General features: G+C 39.5%; 1 protein-coding gene across 1 annotated transcript in view; it reads right to left on the reverse strand.

Annotated features, from left to right (window-relative positions):
- GUCY1B1 (guanylate cyclase 1 soluble subunit beta 1) overlaps positions 1 to 20,771 on the reverse strand; it is a 50,188-nt gene that overhangs the window by 16,447 nt on the left and 12,970 nt on the right. The window contains exons 3-5 of the mRNA XM_033159736.1: positions 13,662 to 13,762; positions 12,762 to 12,880; positions 9,177 to 9,374 (exon numbers count right to left, since the gene is read on the reverse strand). Of these exons, the coding sequence (XP_033015627.1) occupies positions 9,177 to 9,374; positions 12,762 to 12,880; positions 13,662 to 13,762 (418 nt within the window). The remainder of the gene's footprint in view (positions 1 to 9,176; positions 9,375 to 12,761; positions 12,881 to 13,661; positions 13,763 to 20,771) is intronic.

Below are 20,771 nucleotides of genomic sequence, written 5' to 3' on the forward strand. Positions count from 1 at the left end.
GCCTCCTCGGTAATGACATGGTCTGGTTTTAGCGTGACTCCTCCTCCTGCCCATGATCACTGAGATCGGGTGTACTAGTGCATCCCCCCCTGTGGAACATGCCCCAGCCATTCTGTTGGCTGAGGCCCACTCCCAGGCAGCTCTGATCCCACCCCTTAAAACAAAACAAAACTATACAACAACCAATAAAACAAAAACAGAACAATTATACTAAAATTAATCCCCAACAAAATATCCACCCCACCCAGCCACCCCCCCCAACAACCCCAAAGGAGAAAAAAAAAAGGAGGAGAAAAATTGAAATGCCATCGACAGCTTAAGGACATTTTCTAGCCCCACTCTCTAAGCACTAGAGTGTCATTTTTATGGCTGGGAGTGTGAGGTTTGGGCCCCGCCCCCTAGGCCAGCTGGAAAAGGCCTTGGAAGGGAGCAGGCCCTGCAGTCCTCACCACAGCCGCTGATGGTCCCAGGTCTCACTGCAGCAGGAGTCCTTTTTATAGCTGGAGTGTGAGGCTTGGGCCCCGCCCCCTAGGCCAGCTGGAAAAGGCCTTGGAAGGGAGCAGGCCCTGCAGTCCTCACCACAGCTGCTGATGGTCCCAGGTCTCACTGCAGCAGGAGTCCTTTTTATAGCTGGAGTGTGAGGCTTGGGCCCCGCCCCCTAGGCCAGCTGGAAAAGGCCTTGGAAGGGAGCAGGCCCTGCAGTCCTCACCACAGCCGCTGATGGTCCCAGGTCTCACTGCAGCAGGAGTCCTTTTTATAGCTGGAGTGTGAGGCTTGGGCCCCGCCCCCTAGGCCAGCTGGAAAAGGCCTTGGAAGGGAGCAGGCCCTGCAGTCCTCACCACAGCCGCTGATGGCTTGTATATTAAAACAAAGCTATTGAAACATACTTTGATAGTTTTTAGGCAATCATGCACGTTACAGCTTCCACCATCTTATTATTCTAGGATATAAAAAGGGGATGCTTTTTCTAAGATGGTGCCTGCCACCCACAGCTTTTAATAATATCAAAACAAGAAATGAATAAGGGGTTTTAAATATATAAATAATCTGCTGCCTAATTCACTGGCTACACCTTATTAAATGGAGGGCACAAGGAGAAGGGGACAACAGAGGATGAGATGGTTGGACAGTGTTCTTGAAGGGACTGGCATGAGTTTGGCCAAACTGCAGGAGGCAGTGGAGGATAGGGGTGCCTGGCGTGCCCCGGTAGGGCGTGTTGAATTTTTCATCTTTAAAAATCCTGATTTGAGGGGTGTTAAAAAGTTGTGGTATGATTAGGTAATTTGAAATATATTTTGGTTACTTGTAAATATTTAGGTCTTGCTTGGTAAATATCTATGTGAAAAGTTCCTACTTTTTTAATTTTTTTAAAATTTTTCTGTCATTTAAACATATATGTTATTCCCAAATTTTCATGAAAACAGATGTTGATAAGTGCCTAAAATTGATTACAAGATATTGTAGTTCTGTTATATATGTATTGTAGTTATCTGTATTATTAATATTAATATTAATATTATTAATTATTAATATGTAGTTATCTGTATTATTAATATTGGGTATGTTTAGCTTGGAGAAGAGAAAGTTAAGGGGTGATATGATAGCCATGTTCAAATATATCAAAGGATGTCATATAGAGGAGGGAGAAAGGTTGTTTTCTGCTGCTCCAGAGAAGCGGACACGGGGCAATGGATTCAAACTACAAGAAAGAAGATTCCACCTAAACATTAGGAAGAACTTCCTGACAGTAAGAGCTGTTCGGCAGTGGAATTTGCTGCCAAGGAGTGTGGTGGAGTCTCCTTTGGAAGAGACATGTTGCCTTCAGAATTACCAACTTTGCGAGACATGTTAAGATATGGACTGTTGCTGAGAGAACAAAGTAGTGAGGATATGAGAAACTATCCAGCTGCCAGTGTTGCAAAAGACATATATCCTAAAGTACTTGAAAAATGGGAACGAGCAAACTGTTCTTTTGTTTTCCCTGTTGTGAATTCAAGAGTTACAGTATTAGCAAAGATTCAAGAAAGTCGAGAGCAAGCAAAAAACATATCTCTTGGAAGGGGCAAGTTAGATATTAAAGAAGCCTTTGCTTCAAAACTTGACAAGCTCTTTGACATTCTCAACTGCAAATGTGAAATCATTATGTGCTCTGAATTTGGCTGTGCTACACATTGCACAAAAGAAGCTCATATTAATTGTACATGCTCTAAAGACAAGAAGATCCCAGTGAAAGAACTTGCTTTCATTAAATGCCAGAGAAACAAGATTGGTTCTATTGGACCACACCAAATTGGTTTGCCAGATTTTCCAGAACATAACAGACTGATAAAGAAGCAAAAGTGAGGAGAAGTTGAGAGAACAAGACTTGCTGATGCTGAATATAAAAAGGAATGCTTGCAGACTTCTTCACTTCCATCACATGAAGAAAGTTCCTCCAGGGTTGGAAATGAGGAAAAAGAATCTGATACAGAAGATGGAAGTGAATCAAATTATGATTTAGCAGCTCCTTCAACTTCTAATGGAGAGAAACAGTACAATACATTAGATATACCTAATGTTACTATGCAGAGCATCAGAAACGGTGTTGGTCTTCGTGCCACAGCTGCAATCACCACCGCTGCATTTATTGATACTGGCTTGATCACTGAAGAAAATGCGAAACTTGTTGTTGACCACAATAAAGTAAAGAGAGCGCAGGAGAAATTGATGTCATCATTAGACAATGAATTTGAAGAAATTTGTAAGAAGGGTCAAATTGATGGCGTATTTTTCGATGGTCTTGAAGATTCAACTAAAGTTATGCTGAAGGCTGAAAATTTAGAGCAGCAGTTTCCCAGTACTATGAAAGAACAACATTATTCATTTTGTAGTGAGCCAGGTGGGAGAAACCTTTATCACTTTACACCAAAGAAAAGCTCAAAGAATGAAAAACCAGCTGAAATAATTGCTGACAATTTACTGAATTTCATGAAAGAGAAAGGTATTGATAAAAAAATACAAGCAATTGGAGGTGATTCAACAATTATTAATACTGGCTGGGAAGGTGGCATCATGTACTGGGTAGAAGTCAAACTAGTCTGCAAACTTAACAGGCTAGTTTGTGCTCTTCACACCAACGAGTTACCTCTTCGCCATTTAATCACAGCCCTTGATGGGAAGACTTTGTCAAACAACAAGTGGACAGGTGACATTGGTAAAATGTTAGATGCAGCTACAGAGCTTGATATTAATCCTAAATTTCCAAAAAATTCAATTGGAGTATCTGTTATTGAACTCAGTGACAGTATTGTGAAGGATCTGTCAACCGATCAAGCGTATGGATATAGAATTACACAGGCCATAAGAGCAGGTAAACTTCCCAATAATCTGGCACTTCTTGAAATTGGACCAGTGAGCCATTCAAGGTGGCTTACAACAGCAAACAGACTTTGTCGCTTGTGGGTTTCCAAACATGGCCTAAAAGGCAAAAACCTCAATAATTTAAGGCTGATTGTAGAATACATCGTTGGTGTGTACTATCCGTGTTGGTTCAATATCAAAGTAAAACATTTGTGGATAGAAGGCCCACATCATTTGTTGTTTCAATTGCAACAGCTTAGACTGCAAAACAAGGCTGTAGTAAATGCTGTTTTGCAGACTGTTAAGCATTCAGCATGGTATGCATTTAGTGAAATGTTAATTCAGACACTGCTGTGCTCAAATAATAAGGAAGAAAGGAGAGCTGGAATTCAAAAGATCATCAATTTGAGAGGTGGCAAATGATGATATATTTGGAGACCTTTCAGTACGTCCAAGGAAGATACCTTCTATAAACACCTCTGCTTCAAACTTATTGCAGTTGATAGACTGGTTTGATGGAGTTTATGAACCTCCATTAACATGCAAAATGACCTTGACAGAAATAAAGGAATTTATTGACAAGCCTATGCAAGTTCCTCAGTGGCCTTGTCATGGTCAAGGGATTGAAAGATGTGTGAAACAAGTCACAGAGGCTGCAGAGAGGCCAAGAAGCAGTTCGTCGGCTTTTGTCAAGAAATGAATCAAAACAGGACTTGATGAAACTTGTTATTAATTCCAATTAATGTTATTCTTTTTTTTTTTACTAAAATAGGACGTTATAAGATAAAGTGATGATATGTTGTTACAGCTGGAAATAAAATTTCTTTATATTTTCGCTTGTATAAAATGATTAAAAACTTTAACTTCGTTTCAAAATGCGAGTTTTTGGCTTTTTTTAAGTGTATTTCAAACAAATCTCGATTTACCAAGCTAATCATCAACCAATCATAAAAATAATTGCAGATTTGGATTCCTCATGTGCAATAACATATTTTTAGACCCCCTCATTGAGCAAATTCGCAAAATAAAATTTTCCGTCCTTAAATGACACGCCCTAGTGCCCCGGTCCATGGGGTCACGAATAGTCGGACACGACTGAACGACTGAACAACAACAACAGGCTTATTGAATCTATTAATGCAACTAATTAATTTACTAAATATTGCAGCCCTAATTAAAATAAACACAATACAAAGGTTTTACAAAAACAATATGGCTGAAAGTGCTTAGTCTACAATGTTAACAAATATTGCTTATTGGGGGTAGGTCTATTTCTATTCAAAGTCCCTCCCTCCTGGGATAATGCTGAAAATATAACGAAAGAAAACATGCAAGCCAAATGATTTGTACATTATAAAAGTCCCTGCAGAATAATAGCAGCATCCCCCCCCCCGCCACTAAACTTATGAAACTGTCTAGTCTGTTTCAAAAAGTGCCACTATTAAACAGCAGCAAGTCACCACAGTTTCAGAAAACCAATTTGCTGTTTCGTTCAAGTGCTCTGCAGTCTCCAATGACCTCTACCAAATGAGTATGTGTCAATAATAGCACAGTTGCAACTGTAATTCACAGTGCTGAATTGAAATGAATAAGAGCAACTGAGATAAAGGAGGAGAGGGAAGGACATGAAGGAGTCAGAACACTAAAAAAATAAGTAAGTGCTTGAGCTAAAGCACAGGTGAAATCAATAGAAACATTTCTGTTGTATTCTGGAAAAAAATGAAAGCAGTTGAGTGTCTGTTAAAAAAGATGATGTGATTGGCAGCAACCATGCTGTTGGGGGGGGTGGCTCTTAAAAAAAACTGCACCTTAAGTATATAATGCCTCTTAAAAGAATACTCTAGAGTTGAATTCAAAAATGTGTTTGAAAACTCACTGAAAAAATTGTATTTTCCCTCAGAAGTACGACCAGTTTCACATCTACTTCATTCCCTTACACTTTCCATCAAGAATAATTATTGTTAACTTCATTTTAAAGACGTATGTGCCTGTGCTGCTTACATGTCTACTCAGAAGCAAGTTCCATTGAGTACAATTAGGCTTGCTCCTGCAAATACAGAATTTTTGCCCCAAACCTCCTCATGTAGAACAGCTAACACTATTATTATTTTTATTAGACTTGTTACTTGCTTGTTATTCAAAGATGTTCAAGTAACTTATAACATTTTCTTGTTTAAAAAACATAAAATCAAAACACCTAACTTATACACACACACAACCTAAACAACTGAAGTTCATAGAAGCAGAATTATATAACTCCTTGCTTCTCAAGTTTATATGACTTCAAATAGGTCCGGGAATTTGCTAAACACAAGACTGTGGAATATTAAATAAATGAAAGAGCATCACCAGCAGCGACACAGCCAGGAATAAAGTTTGATTCTTGTTTCCCTCTGTGGACCCAGCTACCAAATTACGTCAACCAATATGCGTACGTACTCTTTCACCATGGTAACAGCAATAAAAATGAAGACAAATCACTCTTTAAGTTTCAAAGAGATATCTAGCAGATTCTTTCTCCTGTGCTTTGCAATAAAATCTTCTGCAAAACTGATGTTCCCACTTGGCTGTGTGAAAAGTGGCATTTATAAGGGAGAGAGTTTTGAAAATGCCTTCAAACTGCTATACAAAAGGCCTTGAGAACAATTTTTAGATTTTTGGGGAAACATGGATAGTTTTATATTGTTTTGTGCTTATGTCCATTGTGTTGCATTAAAGTTAGCTTTTGGAAATGCTATGCAATAGTACAGTATGTCCTATGTTTTCACTTTTTCCGAGAAAAACACGTTAAGATAAGTATGTGTTTGTTTACCGTCATAGAACTGGAGATTTGTGGGAGAGGAAAGGATATATGTGAAGCAGCATTTCTGCATGAATGCATTTGCTTTGAGTGTGTGTGTGTTGCAGTGGAGGGAATTCGCTTGCATAGAAAGAGCCCTGTTTAGGTCAGACTTTTTTATGTATAAAAATTATAGCCCACCTTTCCTGAACAAACTCCAAGGCAACTCACTAAACAAATGGTGGTGGTGGTGTGTGTGCTTTTATGGTTTAAAAGAACAGATATGCCAACTAGATTTTGAAAGATATGTTACGCTCCTGGCTTATACAACCAGAACAAAGCTCCTGAGCTAAATTTAACTCAGTGCTCAATTGTAGTAGTTTAGATCAATGGCAGTTTTAAAAGAGACCCAGCACTAATGAAACACTTCACCAAAATGGGTGTCCTTTGATGAGACAAAAACATCTCATCAGATGTTTTTGTCTTATGGGACGTAAAGACTTATTGATTTATCACTGATTTAACACTACATAAGATAAAGTGGATTCTAGTCCACAAATACTTGTATTAGAATAAATCCTTTGGACATTATGGTCCTACAAGACTGTTCTTTCAGCTGCAAGAGACTGACAGTGGTATTCCTCTGAAATGTCATGTGAGAGGGCATTCAAACATACTGTAACAATAAACTTACAGTTTGTGTGGCTATGTCCCGTCCTCCCCATGTGAAATAAATGACACATGACACAGTATATAAGCTGATTTGTTTAAAAAAAAAGTTAGTTATGATTAACCATAGTTTATGGCTCATATGTCAACAACATTGTTGTTTGCTTGTCTGCTTACTTCAGGTCAAAGGTGGTCAGGGTCCCTACCATAGCAGCCAACTCCAGGTGGCCATGGGTGCCTGGGCACCCACAATAATATAATTGTGGGAGACAGGCACCCACAAAGTCATTGACAAAAGCCGGCAGGTGGCAGTGGTGCTGCCTTCAAGAGAGAAGTAGTTCAGCTCTGTCCTCCTGAGTCAGCCAGCGAGGCACCCTTTTCCGGAGGGGGGAAACTCAGACATGGGGGCAGAGTCTGCCTCCAAGTCTGAACACCTCCCTGTGGAAAAGGGTGCCTTGCTGGCTGCAAAGAGGAGGAGGAGGAGGAGGAAGAGGAGGAGGAAGAGGAGGAGGAAGAGGAGGCACTGCTGCTGCTGCCAGCTGCTGCAATGTGAATGTGCGATGTCACACACACGCCTGCACACAGTGTGTGTGATGTCACATGTCCGTATGGTGGTGGCGAGCACCCACATTCCCTACTTAAATCATAGCAAGCTACAAAAATATGCAGAGAAAGTCAAGTGAATAAAAATTCAACTATTTTGGCAATTTTCCTTAAACTGTGATAGCCTATCCTTTTGCCTTTGCATGCCTCCCATCCTACAGCTGCCTCTGTTCATTATGTCTGAAGCTAAATGTGATGTGACAATCAAGGTGAAATGAGTATCAAGCATTCTGATTTCTAGGTGTCTTGTCAGGCTAAATATTTTTTGTGCAATTTCCCCGAGTTAATGCTATCGCGATAATTTTCTTGACATTTAGCAAAAGAAATGAATAAATCCCAACCTTTTAAAAATAGAAATCCATGAAGGCTGTAGACAAAACAAACTCTTTGCCAACTGCGTGAAGAAAAATAGGAAACCAACAAAGATAGGAGTATGTTCCAATCTTTGTACTACTCCAATGTAGACTTTTTTTGCTCCTTTAATTTCTTATCCACTCAAAGGGCTGCGTGTGTTTACTTCCAGATCATATTTTCGTATTTCCACAGTTATGTGTCACAATTCTCTAGATTGAGATATTAGACATACTTTGACTTTCACATGGCCTCTGTGTTTGTGGCAGGCTGTGATTCGATTTTGTCATAGCTGTCTGATACACAGTTCATCTGGTGTGGAAAATTTGAGCCTCGTGATCATACAAGCTCCTCTGCCTTATATTCTCTATTTGAGCTCTCTTCTTTGTGACACACTGTGATTTTGACTATATATAAAATTCATTTATATGCATTACCCTGCTGAAAAATCCACAAGAAATCTGAACATGTGTCTCCTCCCTCCTTATCTGCAGCATTGGTGCCACATTTTATGATACCAGAACCTAGGACAAACCAGTTGAGCTCCAGTCCAATGTCAGTGAATGCTGGAAGATTCAGGACAGGCAAAAGAAACCGCTTCTTCCCACAGCACATAGCTAAGCTATGAAATTCATCACCACAAGATATAGTTAGACAAATTCATGGAGCATAAAATTTACAATGGCTACTAGTCATGGTGGCTGTGTTCTACCTCCATGCTCAGCGTTGGTATGACTCTGAATACTAATTTCTAGGATACTAGGAGCTGTGGCACTCATGTCCTGCTTATGGGCTTCCCATAGGCACCTGGTTGGCCACTGTGAGGCTAGATGTGCTAGATCAGTCTTTCAGCTGGGCTCTTCCTATGTTCTTTTGTTAGTTTAAAAAAGGAATAAGGTGCAACATACACTGCAACACTTTGTTGCAGAACTCGCTGTTTAACATTTCTGTTGCTATTCCTTTGACTTGGACACTAGTTTAGGCTATGCTGAAGCCATTCTGATCCATTCTTTCATTTAAAAAAAAAAAACAAGTATACAGTTCTACAATGGTGGGTTGTGGTGAGTTGCCAAGCTGCCATAAAGTGGATACTGGAGAAAATCTAACATTGTGCAAAGAATGTGAAATGAATAAATATTCTGCATCATGACCTAGGATTACTGCTGCTTCTATAAAACAGCTCTTTAACTTTTTACTATAATAATTAGAGCAATGGAAAGAGGCACATAACACATAGCACGGTGCATTTTTGTGTCTAACAATGGGAGAACGGCGTCGGCACATTGAGCATGTGGTGTTAATTCTTTTTCCCTTTGGGAACAAATATTTTAAGTTAAACAATATTAAATATTTTAAGTCAAACAACATTAAAGCACCTGTGGGATGCATATTTGTGGCATGCGAAAAGTTGGTGAAACTTTATGCTACAACTTACCTTCATATCTATTTCTGTGCCATGAATTTGTTGAGCAACTGTTTTGATGATTCCAATTACAATGTCTTGGAGCCCTTCTCTCTCAGAATAGTAATGCAGAATGAGTCCCTTCCCCTTTTCTGCATCAGTACATCTAAAGGAAGGGGCACGCATACCTGGGTATATTGTAGCAAGGTGGTCATGAAGAGCATCAAGGTTCTGCAAGGAGATTATTTAATAACAGAAAACCATTAGAACCTATTTTTCCAGCATTTTCACTGGAAAATGAATGGTATGTGAAGGCAACATACCGGTAACTGCCTGAAGAGCATTTGTACCAAATTCTGCTCCATACAGTAGCACAATCCCTGCTGCCTAATCTGTCTCATCCTTCTGCATTTTCTAATGCCATTAGTGTTCAATGTTCATATGGGTGCTGATGTTTTAAAAACATAATAGATAATGACAGTGTTTTATAAGAGCAAGCTGTATTACAGAGCATCTGCAGATCCTCATAACTTTGGAAATAGCTTGAACTTTATTTTCTGTGAGAAATGAAAAGCCTCAACAGCTGCTTCTTCTCTTGGGAGGTCTCCAAAGGAAATGAGCATCTTGTAAATTAATTCCTTCGGCTAAACTCAGCTTAGAGCTTCCTGGTTTACTTTATTTGCTTATTTGAAATTTACATTTTATTGAGATGGTTTTTATCAATAGCCAGCGTACTAACCCATGCATTTGTCTGAATGGATTACTATGATGGCTGTAGGGAAATATCAGCCCATTCCAAAGGCCTGTTTCAGGACTCTTTTGTTACTGAGAAATTCAGCTCTCAAGACTACGCTTGTATTTTGGTTTTGTCTGACTAAGGAGTGTGGCACTCTTCCAAAGCAGTCAGAGAAAGTGATCGTAGTTCAAGCTAAACCCTTCACAATAACGAAAGCTCAAGCTAAGTATTATGGGATGGTCCAGTGGTTCCTCTCAAGAATCCTCCTCACAGTGGTGCCTGTACAGGAGAATTTGTGTATGTGGTTCTAACTGGTTTCTGAAACTTTTGTCAAATCTAATGTTAAGTAAGAAACCTTACTTAGCATTAAATTAATCAAGGAGCACCACTCAGAAAAACCTTTTCCTGGAAATTGGATTGCCTAAATTTACATTCCCTGTGAAAATGTCCCAATGCAGACAACAGCATAGTCTGACTGGCCCAGAAACCCCCTTGTGACCCCCCCCCCACACACCACTTTCTAGCAGGAAGAATCATTTTTGGTAACTAATCATAGCTCACCACATGCTTTTTTGCCATTCAATGTCCCTTTTTTCCCCAATGTCCCTTTTAGCCACTTCTGCCCTTAATAAAATTACCCTGTGTATCAAGATTCCCCACTAACCAGGAAGTCCATTTCCTGTACCTGGGTACCTCTCAGCCCCCCAATTTTCTCAGTTTTCCCAACTCAGGCTGTTTCATTCTCTGCTTCCTTCCAGTTCAGTCTTGTGGGTCGGACACTTACCCTATTTTTCCGTCTATAAGACACCCCCATGTATAAGACGCCCCATATTTGGGGGGACTCAGATTTAAGAAAATGGGGGGAGATGGTCCCATGTATGACACCCCCTAATTTTTGACATTATTTTTTAGGGGGGGAAACCTAGTCTTATACACGGAAAAATACGGTACTAAGCTGCTCATTGGTCCACTTTTCCAAGATGCTATGAAGAAATAACTCCACAAACATGGGTTTAAGATAACAAGTTCATGTACACATGTGCATAGACACTCAAAAATATATGTTAACAGTTTCTTAGGGCTTAAGTGGAAGATGTATGACCATGCCATGTAAATACTTCAGGAAAGCAACTGCCAGCTTCAACTGAGAAATGATGGGGCTAATTAACCATTTCCCTTTCTGCCCTCTGGACATTCAAATAATAGCAGCTCTTTAGGCTAGCTTCTCTTCCCCATACAATGGTAAAGTATACGGGGATCTGATATATTTTCCTCCATCGGTGGAAAAGCAGCTTGGGAAGGTGCAAATTTTGAATGGGAAAATGGCAGGAAAGGGGTTGGGTTAAGCAGCACCTGCTCCTTTGGCTCTTTAGTTTCCAATAGCAGCTTGTCCGTCAAATGGGGTGGGTGGGTAAAAAGTAAGTGGGAGGTAGGAGTCTGGAAGGGGGATAATGTAAGAGACATTAGTAACAAACCAATGAAATGTTTTGGCTACAGTTCAATGCAAATTATGAGCAGTGAAAGGTGAAAATGTGGGGAGGAGAAGGAAGTCAGTGCCCCATGCTCTTATTGGCTGGTGTTGAATGGAGCCAGTAGGGCAAAGATGTAGCTGGAACATCACCTGGGTGCTAAAACTCACCCCAAGCAGTAGCAGCCAGTGGGGTGAAGTCGTGTTCCTTACCTGGCTTCCCAACACGGAGTTCGATGCCAGTAAGCAAGAGTACTTGCATGTTCACACTTAGCCATGGCTTCATGTTACACGTAAACTAGCCAGTGTGTTCCTTAAGTAGATAGGTTTTGGGTATATGCAGCTTAAAATGGAAAAAAATAAGCCCTGGGGCACATTGTTGGACATATTCTGCAAGCAATTCTTTTGAGTGCTATAAAATGTCATAGAACATATACTGTGTTGCTAATTTTAAAATATGAGAAGGCAAATAAACTACTCCCTAAAGTATCTTAGGTTAAGCACCACTTGGTGTCTGATTGATTTTTTTGTGTGTGTGTGTGGTTTTAACATAATAATGCCCTTGGGATTTCTCAAATTGCACTTATCTAAAAGCTGCCTCTCTTTTACATTCTGCTTTGTATTTCCATTAGTAATGCTTTCAGCCATACATAATATAAAAAGGAAGAATTGTATGTATTTAAAAAATACTAATTATATTTCTTTCTTTTTGCTTGCCTTTCAAATTAAGTTTCACATATTTGTATTCCATTTAATTTAAAGAATATGTGCATGTGTAATTTAGTGTGCAACTGGAGCCTTAACTTGAGATGGTACAGATGCAAACTGGTAGGTAGGTTTTCCTGAACGAGTGTGTTAATTCAGTTCTTAAATGTGAATTGTAAAATCAGTTTATTTATAGAATAGTTAGTGCAGCAGAACACTTATTATTGCCTAAGAGAATAGCCATAAATCAACAGATTTCTCATTTGAAATTCTACGAACATGTACTGTAAGAGTTAAGTCCCATGGAATTCAACAGGCTTGGTTTTACTAAACATGCAGGCCCAGACGCAACAACCCTGAGGGGTATAGGAAACAATAAATGACATGGTAACCTTTGTAGGATTGAAATGACCACAACCTTACTGATTACAGTTGCAAGAAGGCTTTGGCTTAGGCATTGGGTATGTATCCTGGATCAGCCAAACACAACTTCCATGGCCCATTAACCCCCACCTGGGCATATGGACATGATCATTCCCCTTGGACCCCTTTACTGGCTGGGGCTGATGATGCTGACCAACCAGATGCTTGGAAGCTTTTTGCCTCCCCTCCTCAAGTTTGCCCAAGGCCACACTGGGCCACAACTGCTGCTGCCATCGAGAAATTAGACTGGAATTTGACCATTAATGGTTTGCCACAGATTTCTTACCTGTAAAAATTCTCTAACGTTGGAGCCCAACACGCGTAAGATGGTGTCATAACCAGATTCTTGACAAAACACAAAAAACATCTTCCCAAACATCTGAAGGATTTCTCCAGCGTTAAGGTCTAAAGAAAACATGAAACATTATATACTACCTGAAGGCACTGAAGCCCCTACAGAACCAAAAAAAAAAAAAAAAAATCACATTTAATACTTCCTAATCAACACTGAGGAACATGAATGCATTGGGCTGCTAATATTTTATTGCAAGATTCCACTGTCATACAATTCTGTGAGTTGTATTTTTGTGTACTTCAATTTTGTTTTGATGCATTTGACCTTTCTGGCCCAAAAAGCAGTGTATAAATAAACAGGAACAATGACAACTAAACACTAACAATGATTTCGGCTAGGATTAGTTATATGCAGCACTTGAGCATGAGCATTTCTTGTCCCGTTGCGTGGCCAAAGACAGGGAAGGTGTGTGTGTGTGATCTGGTTGGTCCTTTTTCCTCTCTAAGTTTTATGAAACTGAGATCACTCAGTCATGTGGGGGCTCTCCGCAGACCGCTTTTCAGCCTGGGAGCTATTCCTGGTATGACCACGTGACATTCTGCAGTCACGTTATTCACAGCAGGATAGCCTGCAAATAGGCCTGCGCCATTGGTAGTGAGTGCAAAACTTCCCCAAAACATACAAACCAGACCCCCATTAACATGATAAGGTAAACGCGAGAACCTTCTCTTTCTTTTAGCAATGAAAATTAACATTCCTAACATGCATGTGTGGCATGAAAAACTACAACGTAATAAATGCATTAATGCAAATCAACAAACATTGTAAACTAACTACACCTAAACTTCAGTTTTTCCTTAAATGTTAATCAGTATAATCAGATATACTTACTAAGGACTTTGCTTGCCGCAGCAACCAGATCGTACGTTTTTGAATCATCATAAATAATTCTGACTAGAAACTGCCCTTCTTCGTCCAATTGTGCCTCCCGCCTAAAGCAAAGCACAGCAAAAATATAAAATCAATATACGTATGTGGGAAACATAGCCAAAAAAATAAATACTGCAATTACTTATTAGCTGAGAAGCTTCAGAGTATGCTAGGTATAAAGATACCATACAATCCAGAGACAGCAATCTTAATTATTTGAAGGTAGTCTGGAATAAACAAACTACAGAGTTGGTTTTCATTTTATATCAGCATCTAACATACTATTTGCTCAAAACTGGAAGATGCTCCCTCAGTAATACCTTGAGAAATTATTTTAATTTTACAAATTTTAAAAAATTTGGATAGTGAAAGAGATAATGTGCTGATACTATAACATTTTAGATAACTTTTTTTCAATATAGAAATGAGAAATGGATAATAGTTGGATTGATTTTCTAATTTTGTAAGTATAATGAAGTCTACAATGTACTGTTGTTCTGTCTGTTGATGAACAGATAAAAGGAAAGAATAAAGTAGGCCAAGTCCCGGTTCTTCAGTACTATTAACATCATTATCCATCCCTATCCAGTGGACAGAAAGCAGGGGTTTTTTTGCAGAAGGAAGGCAGTACTGTACTATAGGAGAGTAGTTTCTTGATTCTCTCACATGGAAGATGTGTGTTCAGAAACATCCAGGTTTCAACCAACTGAAGAAAAAATGGAGCAAGAGAAACAAGTCTCAAAATGGCTGTATCCCATTTTAGCTTGTGTGTGTGTGAATAGTTATATGAGCCATCCCACTTTTCAGGTGCTATAACACAACAGCATTCAGTCTCACCATTAAGGATAATTACCAAAGTAACAGAATCTAAAACTTTCCCCAAACTACGGTATGAGGAGTTGTTTCCTTAATCACTGGCAGTATTACAAATGTCAAGATGTGCTTAGGAGCTTCACTCATCCATATCCCAGACATTCCATATTTATCAGCTGTGCAGGGGAAGGAACTTGCATTTTTCCTAGCAACAAAATGCTGGGGAAATGCTATTTTCCTAGAGGAGTGTTATGATGGAAAAAGACATGCATATCCCATTTAAGAAATATTTTCAGCCATATTATGTTCATTTTGGTCATTGTTAAAAACAATGGCCACCATAAATGGAGTTAATTATTAACTCGCAGGCTCCTGCACCTGCCTCCATTGTTTTTTTTCAACCAATAAATCAGAACACACAAGTAGCATGGCATGAAAAGCCACAGCTTTATTTATGCAAACATTTGGGGCTGAGAGTGAGGCAAGGCAGCAACGAACCCTGAAAAACATGCCACTCCCAAAGAAAAGGAATCAGTTGTAATCATAGTAACTAACTTTTTTGTTTAAGACTGGAGCATGTAGATGCATGCCCCCTCCTCCAAACATGTTGCCCTTGGGCTGGGAAACCTAATATGCTCCACCAGTACTTGAGCATCAAAGAACCCTCATCCGACAAGCAAAAAGTTGTTATCGCTGGAAAGTGCTCATCAAAAAGGAAAGATTGCTTGAGCAAATTGTCAATGGAAAAATTATTTCAGTTTCTTGGATAAAATGCTGGCCCAGAAACCATCTCAGTGGAGCCTGAGGAATCGCATGCAGAACTGCACAAATGAGCGATGCCCCAAGCAGAATAGGAATACATGTAGAAAATATAATACAATTCTATAGAATAGCTAGAATACTCAAATCAGTGCTGACATATGATCTCACAAAGAATGCATGACATAAATAATTCACTGCCCTCCAAGTGTTGCCAAGGAATGTGGAATGAGAGGAACTTCCTTTCATTTGCGATGGGAATGTCCAGAGAGATCGTGGTTTGCAGTTTATAGGAGCTTCTCAGATATTATTTAAACAAGTGCTAGCATTTCTGTCTATCATGGGCCATTGGATAAATATCTCTATAAGAATTTGGTGTTATTACTTTAAGATGTTGCGGCCATGGAGGTAGCATGTAACTGGGAAGTATAAGCAGGTTATGCTGCTACAGGCTGGCTTGCCAGGACATGGCAACTGACACTGTCAGAATGATTAACTCAGACAGAACTTCTTAGAAATATAGAGCAGTATTCAGATATGTTTTACTGTGTGCATCTTTCCACACTAAAAAAGTATCTTTGTAAGTGTTGTGGACATTAGCTGTTTGTTGTTATGCCCAAAAAAACATAATAAAATGCATTGGGGAAAACAAAGAGAAGAAATGAACAGTTATCACAAGCAGGGTGGTTATGTCTATCCTCTCTCAGTGACTCCTGAACCTTAGCAGACTGTAGACAATCTCATCCTATGTCATCACAAAGAATATGGGTCTAACATATCATTTAGCCAACCCTTCATATCACTGTGTCTGCTTTGGAACTAACGTCACAATGCAATGAATCAAGGGCACCGTTTCTGAAGTAGATACACACTTTCTAAATATTTTTAAATTGTGGGTACATGTACAGGGACAAGAAGCATTAATTGTTTTCAGTAAGGGTTTGCATAGATAAAAAAACAATTGGGGGGATAGGGTGTACCAAGATCCTGCAGAATACATAGGGCAGGCATTGCTTACTGCTGAAAGCAAACTTGTAAAGTGAACATCTCTACTTTCCACACAAACATGCACGCATATGATTTCCATTCAACCATCTTATCTAGTCCTTGGATTAGAGTGATCAAGGGGAAAGCATTTGTGTGTGCATGCACACAGGAACAGGAGGTGGATAGCATTTTTTGGCAAATAGTTGCATCTCCTTCTGGAGGCCATGTGCCAAAGTGGGTGTGGCTCCCCCATGTTCTAACACACACACATCAGGGCATCAATATAGGACACACACAAACACACACATGTTCAACTTTCTTCCCACCCCACCACCATTTTCTCATTATACGACCTGGGATACAAAATAAGTCCAATGCAAGACTAGGTGGCTGTGAGACTGGGTTACGAGTAACATAAATAAAAAAAACTTGGTCTTTAACAAATTAAAATACATTTACACTAGTTAAGTATGGCTATAATAGTACTAACGTTCTGTTTACGTGTAAAATAGCCCACAATAGAAATCCAATGGCTAAACCCAGCAAAGCCTTTAATTTTTATTTCATGTACTGTCTGCTTTGGACTTTCCATGGGAAAAAGCATTTTTGTTTGTTTTGAAATACATTGCAATGTTTCTGAAAAGCTACTCTTGGGAACATGGTGCAATTCCCACTGATTATAATAGGAATTGCAGACTAAAATGCCAATCTAGCCAGTTGACTCATGTGGTCCTGTTGATATTAATACATTGGAGCAGTTATGGACATATATTCATAAGAAATTGAGAGGGATGAGTCAAGATATCATGCACAACAGAGTGTTTGATTCAGGCCTCAAGAGAGTTTTCAAAACCTTGCTTGGCCACAGCCACATTACAGTGGTACCTCGGGTTACAGGCGCTTCAGGTTACAGGCGCTTCAGGTTACAGACTCCGCTAACCCAGAAATAGTACCTTGGGTTAAGAACTTTGCTTCAGGATGAGAACAGAAATCGTGCGGTGGCGGGGTGGCAGCAGCAGGAGGTCCAATTAGCTAAAGTGGTACCTCAGGTTAAGAACAGTTTCAGGTTAAGAACAGAACTCCGGAATGAATTAAGTTCTTAACCCGAGGTACCACTGTATATCTCTCAGATTTGGTTCACTCAGGATTGAAATCAGACTTGCTGGGGGCAGAACACCAGAGAGTGGACACTTCCAAGGGCAGAAGAGGAGAAGGTGATTTTTGTCAATCTCTCCTTCTCCTTGAAGCCCCCTGTAGCTTTTGAAAATCTCCTCTGTGTGGGATACCCCTAGAACAGTCTGACAGGTGATGGAAGGAACAGTAGGGAACAATCTATGAAAAGCATCTCCTCCCTGGTTCCTACTTCCATAGGGAAGCTCTGCTGGATCTTGAAGCCATTTGCAATGAAATGAGCCCGTGAACCTGCAGAAGGGGAATCACAGAATCATAGAGTTGGAAGAGACCACAAGGGCCATCCAGTCCAACCCCCTGCCAAGCAGGAATCCAAACCTAAATACTGTATTACAAAGAGAATATTAGCGATATTACCACATGGAAAGATACGTGAAAAAGCTTGCCATAGAAAGTAAGGCTGAAATCTCAAAATAGAAACTTTTATGGGGGTCATAGTCTTCTGAGATTTCATCCATACTTCTCAATGGAAAATGTCTTCAAAAGTTAGTGATAACTGTGGTGAAATATTGGAGTCCTTATACAAATTGCAGATTCCTAACCACTGAGGTAATAAGATCAGTAACTGTGATTGTCTTAAGATGCTGGTTCAAAACTAGCCTTGGGCAGCAATCTTTGGAAAACTCCCATCTGCAGCTGAGGTTGGTTTTTCATAAAGTTCATCCAGTATAGTAGCAAGCTTTTAATGTCTATGTGTGGGAGGTTTTCTTTTAAAATGGCTGCCAAGTCAAACAAATAGAAAAACAATGTGATTTATGATTGGTGTCATCTTTCTTTTCAAAACAGGGTGTGCTTCAGTGCTTAACTAGATTAAAGTACAAAAAACCCAGTAAATATATATAGAAGGGGGAAGGGAGCTTAACAACAGCTCTAGAAAGGCGAACAAAGGAGTTTGACTCCAGATCTCTGTACATAATCAACTTGTCTTTTGAAAACGCATCTATTTTTGAGAATATACTATATTATTATGATAACTGTGCTGTAACTAAATACAACGTATTGGCTCTCCACAATGTACTAAATACCTGCCAAGTATTAGACACACACACTCTCTCTCTCTCTCTCTTTCTCTCTCTCTCTCTCTATATATATATTCCTCTCAAGTCACTGGTAGTGGACGTATTAATTTACAACCATGAATAAAAATTTCACAACTGTTTTCAAACCCTGTAGTGCTTTTATATGTCACAAGAACATGAGAATGAAAAAAGTAACAGGAACTGATTGTTTTCATAACTGCCTTCGAGTTTGCAGAATGTACTTATCTGCTAAAACGCTAGCAGGAATTATCCATTAAAAGGACACAGGACTAGCAAGGCCAAGAGTAATCAGGCATCTTGCAGACCACATCTAACTCATCAAGGCATTTTCTCTTGGCCCCCGCTCTCCACAGCAGGGAAAAAAAAAATGAATTGTTCATTTAGCTTTGAGGATGTGGAGACAACAGAGTTCAGTTGCAAGTTTGGATATGCAGCATTGTTTCACTATGTGCAAAAAGGATGACTTCAGGTTTCATTCCTAAGTACATACCCTGGGAAATAACCTAATGAGACATACTCCTTCTCCACATCATTTGTTCAGCATCCAACCACTTTTTCTCTCAGTGCCCAGGTGATTTTGCTGCTTGAAGCAGAGCTCCAAATGGCAACCCCCACAGCCAAGATAAACTTTTAAAAGTTCCGACTTCATTTTCTTCCTTCACCTATTTCCCCAAATTCTATCACATGTAGCAGACCATTTCTTCTTACTGTATGATAGGGCTGTCCTTGTTTTCTTCCAGTTTATCTGATTTCCCCCCTACTTCAAGATGTTTTGAAGCTTACTCTGGAAAATGCAGAGAAAGCATGAGGGTGTTTTATCTACTGGAGTTACATGTTCACATAGTGGTCATGATCTCCTCTCCAGAAACCATCACGCTTGTGCATTACATGTAAATCAATTTGCAATGAGTGCAGAACTCACTTCAATGGACACAATTCAGACAAGGCTAAGCTCATTTAAGTTGTATTAAAGTCAGTGGGAGAGCTTTAAAATATGTGATCAACTCTCACACTGTAGATATGGGTCTGGAAAGTTCTTAACTTTGATCGGATGAAATCATACAAGAGTGGGGGTGCAAATACTATTTCCAGCTGAGGTCAAGCCATTCTGCTTGTTTTACTGTAAAGTAAAACTTTACTGCAAGTATCCAAACACATCAACAAGATCGCAATATAATTTTTTTGCCATACAATTGTTGAACTTCAGAGCTTGCAGTATTTCTCCTTACTGTGATTTATGGTCACATTAGGAGGTTTTCAGTCTCGTGACATATAACCTTGACATTTTATCTATAATACATTTCCTATTCACTATGACGCTCCCTACAATAAATGTTTAATATAAAGAGGAAGAGCTCATTTGTAGCAATGCTCCCAAGAGGGCAATTGCAACATTGTAGAATGGCTACAATGCAAGAAGGTTAAAAGAAAGTGCTACAAACTTCATAGATGTGAATATATTCAAGCTTCCCTGGAAAAACTTACGTACTATGCTGCCACAAACAATTAAATATAGCACAGAACTGTATTCCCTTGTAATTAAACTTTTCCTGCATATGTGTATGGCACTTAAAACACATTCATTTTTTAAAAAATATAAATAAATAAATAAAATCCAAGGTTGCTCTTATATGTCAGGCATTGTTTCTGTTGGGCTTTTTGCCACTATTGTGTGTAAGTAGCCCTTGTTGTTCAACAGATACTATCATGCAGCCATTTCAAATCAGGTTTTTAAAAGTCATCTCAATTCAGATTAATGTTCAACTCTGAATAAACCCCAAACAGACCCAGATGCATGCATGTAACATAACCTCATGTGTTACAGCCTGGCTGCCAGAAGAATCCAAACTCACCACATTGGCTGAATATCTTCCTCCTTTGTATAGAAGCACAAAGCTTTGCATCTCACTGTATGTGCACGACACTATATTTGGATCTCACTGACTGACCAACAGCATGGTAAACCAGAAGGTAAAATGATGGAGACACAGCACTTAGAGGTCATCAACCATGGGAAGATACGGAATTTGAAAAACTTTAACGTTGGTCACTTAAGGTCTCTCTCTAGGTTCACATTGTGAAATATTTGGTGATCTCTGTATATAGTGTGCTGGAGTATGATACCAGTGCTAACACCATAACAATAACACACACCTAAAGGTTAATCATTCTGTTACAAAGAAAGCTTCTTCCTCAGCATGCTGCTGCAGCCAAGGCATTGAGTTTCCGCATGGGCAGTTTTGGCACGATTCCCCACTTGAAGAAGCTCACACTGGGCAAA

Source organism: Lacerta agilis, chromosome 9 (genome assembly GCF_009819535.1).
Source record: "Lacerta agilis isolate rLacAgi1 chromosome 9, rLacAgi1.pri, whole genome shotgun sequence".
Lineage (NCBI taxonomy): Eukaryota > Metazoa > Chordata > Lepidosauria > Squamata > Lacertidae > Lacerta > Lacerta agilis.